The following is a 12579-nucleotide window of genomic DNA, read 5'->3' on the forward strand; positions in this document are numbered from 1 at the left end:
CCAAAAATTTGAGAATCGAGAGGTCACTCCTATGGAGAAAATGTTATAGGACTGGGAAGGCAATGAGCAACGAGTACAAAAACCTGGAATATGACCCTCCAGGAGACACACGTAAAGTGTGTAGGTTAAAAAAGGGAGATCCACTGTTTACCCCAAAAGCAACAAGAAAAAATGTCCACTTGGAAATGAAACATGATTAGTCAAATCTGGACAAAATAAAAAAAGTGAACAAAAGCACACTGGACTGGATGAAGTGCCAGGGTGTGAAGGGAATAAGACCATTTGCCTGGAGACCAGATCGAACCAAATCCCCAAACAATGGAGATGAGTATCAAGGAAGAGAAACAATTCAGAAGAGGGGAAGAAAGCAGTAAACCCAACATCATAAGGGATATGAAAATCTACGAACTCATACAGAAGAAGAGGAAAGGAAGAAATTAAGAGGAAAATCAATGGATGGTCCTGATAGAGGGGTGTGTAAAAATACCACCCCAAAGAGATGAGAATATGAGGTATGGAACAGGAAAAACACATCCAATTGGAAAATCTAACACACCAAGCTGACTGTGGAAGGAATATACGAGTATGTGAAGACTACCCCCGTTCAGAAGTATCTAACTGAAGCTATACATCCAATGAAGAGGATAGGTAAAATCACCCCCCAAAAGTAGAAGTTGGGTAAAATAAAGTCCATCCCACAAAAGATATATGGTACCAGACAACTCCAAAGAGCAATGTACAAAACTGGGACTGCATCACGTGGTGAAATAACCTAAAATAGCACCCCAAAAAATGGAAAATAAGAATGTGTAATATGGTCGTACCCTAAGATGTAGAAATAGCAAACACAAATATGATCAAAGACTACATATGAAAATGGAGAAGACCCAAGAAGTGTTTGAGGTGGGACCAATCGATCCAGAACCCCAAATGGAATCGAGCATACGATACAAATGGATAAAACCTGTAGGTAGGACAGGTGGAGGACAGAAAATTGCTAGACATGTAAAAGAACAAAGAAGACAATATCTCGGAATGAAACAACAAAAATTTAATATAGCATGGCAGATACTCTACGTGATGTTAAATGTACAGGAGGAGCCTCAAAACAATGTACCGGTGGAGAAAAAGATCTGACCATAAGTCCCTATTAGCAGTGGATGGGAAACAAACAGCAGTGTCCCACCCAAGAAGTTCCCAAAAGGAAAGCCTTGTATGGAGGGAAAGAACAGAAGATGGCAACCCCCCAACATGGAGGGAAGGAGGAAGAGGTATCCCATTAAAATCCCTAAATATGGTTGGAACACTTAAGAAAGGAAGTGGAAGGTAAACATCACCCATAGGAGAGTATGTAGGAGAGAAAATGGAAAGAATTAACAGAGATCCAAGGGGCATAAAACCAGGAAGAAAATCTGCCTGGTGGTAAATTAAGGCAAAAAGAATTAAAACCTGTATATGGTGAGGTTTGCAATCACCCAATCTCAAAAGAGACAAAAAGATCATAAACAAACAATGCCAGGAAAAGGAAATACACTGAAATGGGTTCAGTCATTATAGGAGAAAGGTGAGTAATATTTGGAGCAGGTAGGGTGGACTCCAGCCCAAAGGGTCCAACATTAACGAAATTAAGGGTGAGATGTATAAAGTATAAGTTATATGAAATGAATGGTAAGAAATTAACAAACATTATTAAGCCTGAACTAAAAAACATTTAACAAAATTAGTGATAATCCTCAAGTAGAAGTACAAGTAAACTGAAAATAACAAACACATGTTAAGCCTAATTGAACAGTGCAGTATAAAAGATATTGCTAACCTGTAAAATAAAAATTTTAACCTAACCATAAGTATAATACCAAAAATGAAATAAACGGGAATTTATAAAAAGAAACAAGTGTGTATGGACAATAACGTAGATATAAGATGTGATGTATGGAAGAAAAACAATATAGTTACACAAATGATTGACATCTCAGTCATATGAATTACAGGTAATCCTAAAATAATAGACCCCTAGTATCAGTGGTACAGGAGAAAGGATACAACTAAGCTTAATTTCTAACCTGAACTGGACTACGAGTATCAACTAAACTGTCAAAACTTATATTATAAAACTCAAATAACTACAGATAATAATATTAAAAGTGTTCAAAACCCATAACAATATAACTTCTTATCTTTCCAAAGTCAGAAGACTGTTTGTCAAAATATGTGGACCCCAAACTCGAGGCAAGGCCCAACAAATATCAGCTCCTTGGAAGAGCAATCTCCCAATGAAGTAAAGCTGAAAATCTTCCCACAGAGTACTGTGACCTTAAGCTTGTGTAAATGTGCAAATAGAACATATAATCTCTGAAATAGTAATGTAGAATTCATAATACAAAATTAATAACCAATCACAATGCATTGGCAGAAAGTTCCGTAACCGGGTAAAAATATAAAATAATTCCACTTCGGAATAACTCAAATAGTTATAAATATCACTATCATATATGAAAGAGTAAACTGTTGAGAGAAATTAATACAAAGATATGGAAAAAATTAAAATAAAAAACTTGAAGAGAGCACACACTAAACATTAAAACATGAGTACTGCCAAGCGAGATGTGATAGATCAGTAGAATTGAATAGAGGGAGTTACATGCGTCAAGAGAGTATGTCGCACTCATATTGGTGGAGGGTTGTCGCATGGTGGTTTACACTCAAGACACATTGGAATCAGTCCATTTCAGATGTAAGAAATTCAAGGTTTGTAGCATGCACAAAAATTTGTTGGCATATAGAGGGCAGCACTAAATGAGAATAGTTACTTATGTGAGAGGAGGTAATGTACCATATTGGAATTTTCCTATAAATAACATAAAATATTCAGATGTTATACAAAAATAAAACTGTCGGTAAATAACTAAAATATTTAATAATACAATCATCCCACCTTGCCCAGTTTGAGACATCAGTTACAAATACATTTATTTGAATGGTGTAACAAATAATTTTTGGAAGCTATCAGTTGACAATTTATTTCATATACAGGTAACTGTTAAATGAGCCAATCTTTGGACTAGTTGTTAAATATTATTTAGTAGCTTTTTGCCTGTTTAGATAATTCAGTATTTCACTTGATGGCTGTAAAATTCAATTATTAAAACAAAAGCATAGTTTTAAAACATAATTCTGTCAGAACCTAAGTTAAGCCCAATTAATTTAAAACTAATTATCCATCTAATAAATGTTTTTATTTATCCCTTAAGCTTACCTATTTGGGTTCACTTAAATCAATACAATTGTATTATGGGACTGTGGTATTTTCAGGTTAAATTGATATTTTACAATATGAGGATTGGTATGATAATGAATTTAGCTAAAACTGAGTTTGAGCAAAGAAATAATTTGACTGGAAATTATGTGTAACACACAATGAAAACAAACTTTAGGACAAAAACACTGTGTACTTGCTTATGGATACAAGATGTGTGATTTGATTAGACTATCCTTCTTTCCTCAAGATTTATTCTCATTAACCAATTCATTCTAGATTGGAAATGAGAACAATGACCCTCAAGATTTAAGTTTGGAAAAGGTTTTCTTAGATTTTTGGATGCAATTTGTTCATTGAAGGTGTCAGCATATCTGTTGGTATTGGTGTGCTGAGACATTGCACCCTCCAATGGGACATCTCACAAATGTGTCCCATTTCTTTTTCAATGATATTGGCTCAGGCTTAGCTGTTGTCAACATGGGTGGTATAATCATTGAATTGATGGTCCATAATGTAACTTGAAATCGTATCCAACAAGGCAGGAGAATCCTTAGCTGGTTGAAGAAAAATACAACTACTAGAATGATTTAGAAGGAAGCAGGTAGGAATGGGGTCAAGACTACAAACTAGTTCCAACACACATCAGCTGACTGAGGTTAGGCAGTGCAAGAACAAAGTAAGTATCCACTAGCCAGAGTGGTGGTATAACTTGAAGGACTTGATATATCACAATATTTACCACAGTTCTACCTGCTTCTCTTTCAGCCAGGCACTTGATCTCTCATAGGTATGTACCAAACTCCACCCAGCCCTGAGAGTGCTGGACTGACTATCAAATCTTTCAGCAAAAGCTATTTGCTAGCTCCCCCAAGTTGGTAACAAGGCGCAACTTGGGGTCCTTTAATTTTTCTAGACCTGTTGAGTTGTCCGTTGAAAAGATAACCTTGCCCATCCTCTTGCTCAGAAAAGTATGGGCACTGTTAGTTCTCTAGTACCTGCTGAGCCATTGGTTGGAGCCAATAGCATTACCTACTTTGCTTCTCTGCAAAGTATGAAAAGTTCACTGGCCACTAACCCAACATACTGCAAGTGAAATAAACACTTTACTTCTTTCATGCAAACTATGGGAGGACAAGAATAGTCCTGCCCTTTCATCAGAAACCAGTGTGATTGCATTGCCATGCTGGTTAATCCTTGGTATGGCTTGTGTTTTACTTTGGGGATATACCTAAGTAGGATGGTCCAACTGATGTGTAGCCACATAAGCTGTCTCTGCAGGCTTCTTCCTTTCCAGTGACTGGGTTCTCTATATTAAAATAATATGTTATAAAATTCACAATATGCCTCACAAGGCTACTATAGTGATGTTTTGTTAAAACTGAAGATATTTCAAAGCAACCCAGTAACAAGGTTTTTTTTTCTTTATACTATACTAATGTAATTGGATATGAATAAAAAGATGAAACAGTGGTATAAGCAAAAAAAGTTAAACATATTTCTAATCTTTAATATTAATTTAATAACCAGTTATCATTTTAGACACAACTGTACAGACATTCAAATATATCTCATATTCTGGAGGTGTATGAGGAAGTATATTTAGTGTGAAGAGGTAAGGGCAACTCGGCCTTAACAACTGTACAGACATTCAAATACATCTTATATTCTGGAGGTGTGTGAAGACGTATGTTATGTTAAATTAAAGAGGTTAAGATGCAAGGGCAACTCAGCCTTAATCATAAATATTTAACAGATTTTAGCTTACGAATTTCGCATTATTCATTTTATGTCACTTTCAACTGAATTTCTTACCATTTCAATTATATATTAACATAAGAAATGTTTTACCTGCTATCTTGCCACCTAATATACCACATCCTACGAGTCCAATTTTTGATAGTGCCATGATAAACACGTCTTTCTGCTATTATTCCAGGTCTAGAAAGAGTAAAATTTTCATAGTCATAAAGTACATACACTTGTCACTATTAAAATACTTCTAAAATAAATAAATAGCAAAACAAACAACATATAGACTGCAAGGGACCATTTGGTTCTTTGAGAATGTCCTTGTATTGCCATGAATGAAGAAATAAAATTTAAATCAATCCTTTTTTTTTGCATGATTTCCCTTTAAAGTCCTCTAGAGTGCTGTCATTCACTGTTGCTAATAGTAACTCATTCCATCAATCTATCACCCTGTTATAAAAACAAAACTATATGAACTAGAGCCTTAACTGTCATTTCTAAAAGTTAAACTTGTGTACTTTCATTCTATAGTCTTCAAAATATGGCACAAAGAAATTAGAGGCCTTTAGTTTATCACACAGATAGTCTTGTAAAGCTATAGCAGGATCTTTATTCTCTCAGTTCAGGAGAGTATGAAGAAGACTTGTAGTCAAAACATACTCTCCTGAAGAAGACTTGTAGTCAAAACATTGAGAGAGAGAATAAAGATGTTGTTATATCATTCTTAGTCTCATTGCTACCTTAGTATCCATTTGTCAATATGAATAACACTCATTAGTCTTGTAAACTTCAATAAGATCATTTTAGCCTCTCTTTCGCCAAACATAAAATGAGTTGAGAGATTCTACCCTATATCTGTAAGACAGCACTAATAAAATAAAAAAAGAAACTATGGAAGATTGTCATTCAAAAAAGCAAAAGATGGAAAATCAATAATGCAAGATACTGCCAAAAGACTACAGGTAACATCAGTAGGTCTTGACAATTTAACTGATTACCATAAGCAGTGATTATGTCGATTAGTGTCATGTAAACTAATCTATTAATCAAAATTACGATTAAATTGCTTATCATGAAAATAATAAATAATCTAAATTGGGACTTCTCATTATTCCAACTACATAAGTAATTGAAATATCGGCATTGTTTATTTTATGTTAAGCATGAGGCAAAATAATGAGGAGGTTATTTGCCACTGCCACTGCAACTACCCAGCAGCACCCATTGTCAACTCTCTAGCCACTAAAGTGTAAATTTACAGTATTTTTTTTTGCATTGTATTATATTTTTAATTTATAATTGCATAACTGTATTTTTTAATTTTGTATACATTGCTAAACACGTATGTTGGGATATGAGGGGTCAGACCCCCATTTTTCAAAAATTAATAACTGTATTCTATAATGATGTATGAACAGGTGCTGATCTAGGTGAGTGATCCAGAGGGGGCACACCCCACCCTTCTTTTCTGAAATTAATAACTTACTTAATGATGTATAAGTAGGTACAGATGTAACAGGTTTCAAACAGAGGATTTTGATATAATGAAAATAACTGAAACATGGCTAAATGTACACATTTATGATGAAAGAATTTTTTTTAAATACAGACTAAAGTACTATAAATAGGAATAGGATTGGCTTTACATGTAAAACATGATCTACATCCTGTTCAAGTTGAGGATAGCAAAGCTAAGAGCAATGATGTTGAATCTATTTTGGTTTATGTAGTGGTTATAAAAGAAGAAGGCTTTTAGTTGGAATTCAATAAAAACCACCAGGTGAAACATGAAATTAATGACAAACTTTATAGGGACGTAGAGAATTCAATTGTTAGTGAGGTAATAATTATGGAAGATTTTAATTTCAGGCATTTAAATTGGGAAGTGTTAGAGTCAAATCATAGGGAGACAGGTTTTTAAAAACTGTTCAAGATAGTTTCCTTCAGCATTTGGTTAGGGAACCTACTAAAAACAATGATATTTTAGATTTTCTGTTAACCTGTGAGGAGCATTTGAGTGTAAGTGATCATTTCTCAATTAGATATTTTTATTTTGCATAAGAAAATACAGAATAATGAGATTTTGGTTTCAAATTTCTAAAAATAAATTTTAAAAAGATGAAACAAGAATTATGTGCTGTGAATTGGGCAACTGAATTAGTTAAAGATACTGATCAAATAAATCTTTAAATATTCAAGATAGGCATGTTATTCACAATAAAAGAGAAAGAGTATCTGCAAGTAAAAAGAAAAAACAGGTTGGCTTACAACGAAATTTAAAATTCACTTGAATGATGGGAGATTTGGATGGCTATAGAAATTAAATTAAAAAACTGTATGAAAAAAAAGGTTGGCTGAAAGTTAAATACTCACCTCCTTACACAGAAAGCTATCTTCCCTGTGCATCTGTCTTAGAGACTTGCATGCTACTAGCCTTTAGGCAACTACCACTTCATCTCATGAGTTTTCGTGTTCACTTCACTACTGCATAATGACATTATTATGCAACAAAAGCCCTCCACCAATAGGAGGGAAACACAATGTCCCTGTGCATTAACTCCCTCTATGCTTTTTTTACTTAGATGAACTCCCTTTAGAAAGCACCTGAAGGAAACTCATGGAGTGTGACACCCAATGGCAGAGGATCCATCCATGGGAGACTGCATTTCATCTCCTCCAAGGTACGCTATTCACCCAAAACGGAAGGGAGGAAGAGGCAAAAAAAGCCCCAGACACAGGTATGGTCAGAATAAGAACATGGCTGTCTAAGTACTTGCACACAAAAGGACAGAGAGCAAATATGTGTAACAAATTTAGGGCTCATTTAGACCATACCTAGTGCACACCTCAAATATATTGTCAGATATTATTGGACTGAAACCAGCTGCAGGAAGAATGCACAGAATCCATACCATAGATAGTGTAATGCTGACGTGTCTCGCTTCAACTCTACCATCAAACTCTTGGACTGACACTACCTACAAGAGGAGGGCAAGATATTTTAGTGCATACTCACCTCAATTCTTCCATCAGACTCCTCAACCAATACCAGCTGTGGAAGGAGGGTATGGAAGTTATTACAAAGTATGTAATATTAAGAGTGCATGCATCATCTCGACTGAACAGTCATCCTCTGCAGGGATGATTTGTTAGTAAGTGCTCAACTCAACTGAAAAGATGATTGCAGGAGTAGGGTACAGTCTTGTAATGTGCTTCCTCGACTCTATTGAACAGATGCAGACTGCAGGAGAAGGGCAGAGTATCATATGAATTACTTCTGACATGTTGTTGGCATAATTATATGAAGGGTGAAATGCACTATACTGACAGTATCACCATTGCCTGACTTCCCACTGATTGGCACCCCTTGTTCCAGCCCCAGGTGTTAGATCCCAATCAGTGAGGATTCTCCATGGTCCACCCACCCTCCACATGCAGAAAAAAGGGGAGATCCAGAAAAGTATTTTACTGGAAACAATGCAACAGGTTACCATGTAAACCTATTTTCAAAAGTCAGCAAGCATGAGCCAGGGAAGCAGGTAGAACACCCCTTGTGCTGGCTTTTTTCATGATAGTCCATGGAATAGGTATGGAGTGGATCAGTCAGTATTTAGATATCAGAATATACTACAAGAATACCTCAAGTAGCCTTGAGGAACATCCCATCTCAACATTAGGCATATATGGAGCCAAACAGATGGTATATATGCTTCAATTATCCTGGCTCGATAAGGAATTTTTGGGAAATAAGTGTACCTCGGGAGGCACCACCAGTCACCTGGCAGGACCCTGTAGGCAAATGCTATGAACCAAAGGGGAATGTACTCACCTGTTTAAAGACAATGGGTAGACTGTAGGAGGGAGATGGGAATCAGCAGTGACCTTCAGGAGATGAGACAGCCAGATGGCAAAGAGAATGAACACTGAAGTTATGTGAGGTAGTCCACAAGCCAACTTGAAGTATCTCATTCAGCAGCCATCAGAAATGACCAGCAAGGGAATGAGAAAGGTGATAAATTTGATGGACCAAAATGCAGACCACCTGCAAGCTGCAACTCCCAATGAGGAGTAGACCAAACAAAGAATTTTGTAGACCCAATCTATATAGGAAGGAGATTTGTCGCTGGAAGAAATCTAGCAAGAGTGGAAGACAGAAACCCTAAAAGTGAGAGGTAGGAGCTAAGTAGCAGCAAATGACACAAAAGCATGTTTGGGTCTGAATTACCACAGAAGAAAGGGAAAGAGAAGATTAGAGATCTTCTGCCTGAGTGGCTGAAGACTAAGGGAAGAAGGACCAGTCTGGAGAAATATAAGGACATTGGAAAGGGTATGGGATGAGTCACTATTATAAAGATCTGAATGACAGTAACCACAAGTGAGAAGTTGTCTGAAGGGAAAGCAATAGAAATTGCAGGTTGCCAACAGCTTGAACAGATGCAGACCAAGATACACCAAAATATCTTTTTGATCTAAAGTTATATGCTAACTTCTTTCCACAAATTCAAACCAATTCTTAACTGTCTACTTATTTTTATCCCTTAAAGATGATAATTTTTGAGATATAGATTTTGCTACATTATAAGTTGAACTCTTAATACTGGATACAATAGGTCTGAAATTGTTATCAATCTTATGAACTTTAGGTAAGGCATATAATCTAGGTAAAATATAGTTACTTGAGGTTAAATTTTGTTTTTCATAAGGCATTAAAGTTATACAATTCTTAATTTTTTCTTTAACAATTGCATGAAGTGTATTAATAGGATTAATTTTTATGTTCTCATATGGACCTTCTTTCAAAACTTCTTTAACTTTAGAGTCATAATCATTTTTACCAAGTTTGTACAGTTGTTGTAATTTTGAGATTGGAAACAGTCTCATTTTTAGAATTGTGTAAAAAATAATTGTTGTTTTTTAACAGTGAATATTACCCAAGTGCCAAGCAATTAAAAAAAAATAAAAGTTTCTGATAAAATTAGTCTTGTGGTTATAAAGATGTATATGGTAATAAAATAAATGACCATCCAAAACACAAAGAAAACAAAACACTATAGTGATATCCTACTAATAGGATGTGAAAAAATGTAAAGGTTTAATTCAACAGACCAGTAAAAATGTAACAGTTCACAAATGTGCAACAAATAATCGTAATCCAAACAACAGCAGACTACCTGAATTTTATGGTTTTTCCAAGAACCATAAGAAAGGTATTCTTTTGAAACCCACTGTGTCGGCCTATGACCCACCAATAGAAAACTCATGGCTAGTTGAGAGACTACTTTACAATTGTTTGAATTTTATTCCTATACACTTAAAAAGCACTCGAGATTTTCTTAAAATTCTCCATACTATTAGTAATATCATCAATCCTGAAAATATATTACCCAGTCTGGATGTTGAATCATTGTACTCTTCCATCCCTATTGATGAAGAGGTAGATTTGGTCGTGGATTTTGTAAATGATTATAGACAGTGTAGATTTAGTAGGATATACTGTTCAACACATTAAATTTGGTGTTGAGAAACACTTATTTTGATTTAATGAGACCTACTATCAACAGTTATCTGGAATTGCTATGAGTATTCATGTAGCTGTAACATTTTCAGTTTTTCCATGTATATTTTAGAAAAGTAAGCCTTATAACACTAGTATAAAAAAATGCATAACATGCCAGACATGCGAGTCAGATATATTGATGACATTTTCAGAACTTGGAATGACTCTTTATGCAATTTACTACTTTCTTACGATTTCCTCAATAACTTCCATGCTACTATAAAATTCACTATCAGGAACTCCAAAGAGTAAAACATCTCATTCCTTGATGTTCAGATTATCCTAAAAATTGGCAAACTTGTAGCAGAACAGTATCATAAGCCTTGTGAGAAACCAGTGTTTTAACATTATCACTCACATCACCAACTACATGTTAAATGTACAACTATTATTGAACAATTAAACTGTATAAATACGATTTGTACAACTAATGAAGGTGAATCTAAATCTGTGCAAGAATTTTACACAAATTAAATAATAATGGATAGCCAAAGACATTTATTGATAATAATAATATTTTACAAAGCTATGAATGCAGAATCCACAATAACAATGTAGAAACATTACCACATTAAAAAATCGATACCATGCAAGTTTTGATTATGATTTCAGCTCATATTAGACAGGTATGCACACAATCAGGTCTCCACATCAGAGTTACACTTGCAGAGAAGCTAGGTAAAACTTTGAACAGTATGTTATTGTAATGTAACTTGTAAGATCAGCTTTTAATTAAACCTAAAACATGCAATAAACCCACAAACAAATGTGCAGGTTGTAAATAAGGTTTAAGAGGAAACTGTAGTGTAACCACAGGAATGCAGTATATAGTTTGAAATGCAAACTTTGTGGTTCTACATACATCGGTGTCACAGATACGTCAACCTTTCAGTATGTAAATCCGCGAGATTTCTAAAAAATATGTACCTGGTTTCGGCTCAGTGTAAACATGTCCTACCTAACGGAATCCGGCGCATGCTCGGAGTTACCCCTGATTTTTTTTTTAGATTTGACGCCCTGAAAAGCCATTTTCCGGAAATAATTTTTTTAAGTTGTTTAGCTATAAAGCAGAATATTAAGCCTGAGATCATAACCAATTGTATTTTGGGACATTCCAGTGCCAGTGTGAAATACACCAAGTACTTTGAAGGTTAATGAAACATCACTCTTAATCTATTTATATGATTTTATATTCAATTATATTATAATGTTGCACTATGATAACGAATGATGTTCGTGGAATAAAATTAGGTATATAAAGTGTTGGGTATCTGCTTGTTTGTTAATTTCCGGTATAAATTCTTTCCAAGAAACTTCAGCGATACAAGTCCTTTCTTGCTCAATCCCCGTTTATTCTTCCTCGATACAGCTTTTACTAATACACAGAATTTCCACAGTCACTTGAAACTTAACAATTTTTATAACACACGCTATAAATCACAGTTATTCACAGACTTTACTTATGGTGCCTACTGTTCGCTTGACTCAATTATCTATATCTTCAATTTATCTATCTCTGCCATGCCGCTAGTTTTTCTCGCCAGGCTTATATACTAAAAAAAAAGGGTGCCTCGAACAAATTCGGGCCTTCCCGATAATTCATGCTCCTTCGTGAAACTCCAACGCGCATGCTCCCTGCGTCGTGTGACTTCCGCTGTCGTAACAAAAGGTTTAGATTATTTTGCATTCGACAATATCAACTTTCGTTTGGTTGACAAAACTGCTGCGTAACGCCTTATCGGCCCAAGAAACTGATGAATGGACAAAGAAAAATATATAAATAAAAACAGGCAGTTGCTTTTGCCACTGCCAGAAAGGTGGCAATAAAAGCCATTGACTTACTATTTCAATGGACCAGAGGTAGTCACTGCTACAGAAAAGCTATTGACACCGACGTCAACGCTGACTAACTCAATATTTCACATGATTTTTCACAAAATAACGACATTAGTTATCGTGAGCTGATTGATACTAATAGCAGTAGCAGGGAAGAATATCAACATATACAGCCTTT

The 12579-nt window shown here is 35.2% G+C and overlaps 1 protein-coding gene across 1 annotated transcript in view; it reads right to left on the minus strand.

Annotated features, from left to right (window-relative positions):
- The window catches only part of LOC111089317 (L-carnitine dehydrogenase-like), a gene marked incomplete at its 3' end in the record, with an annotated part of 36238 nt that extends 24690 nt beyond the window's left edge, over positions 1–11548 (minus strand). The window contains exons 1-3 of the mRNA XM_022401593.1: positions 11524–11548; positions 5108–5197; positions 4488–4565 (exon numbers count right to left, since the gene is read on the minus strand). Coding sequence (XP_022257301.1) covers positions 4488–4565; positions 5108–5165 — 136 coding nt within the window. The remainder of the gene's footprint in view (positions 1–4487; positions 4566–5107; positions 5198–11523) is intronic.
- Between the last annotated feature and the right edge of the window lie 1031 nt (positions 11549–12579).

Source organism: Limulus polyphemus, unplaced genomic scaffold, assembly GCF_000517525.1.
Source record: "Limulus polyphemus unplaced genomic scaffold, Limulus_polyphemus-2.1.2 Scaffold5877, whole genome shotgun sequence".
NCBI classification, from domain to species: domain Eukaryota; kingdom Metazoa; phylum Arthropoda; class Merostomata; order Xiphosura; family Limulidae; genus Limulus; species Limulus polyphemus.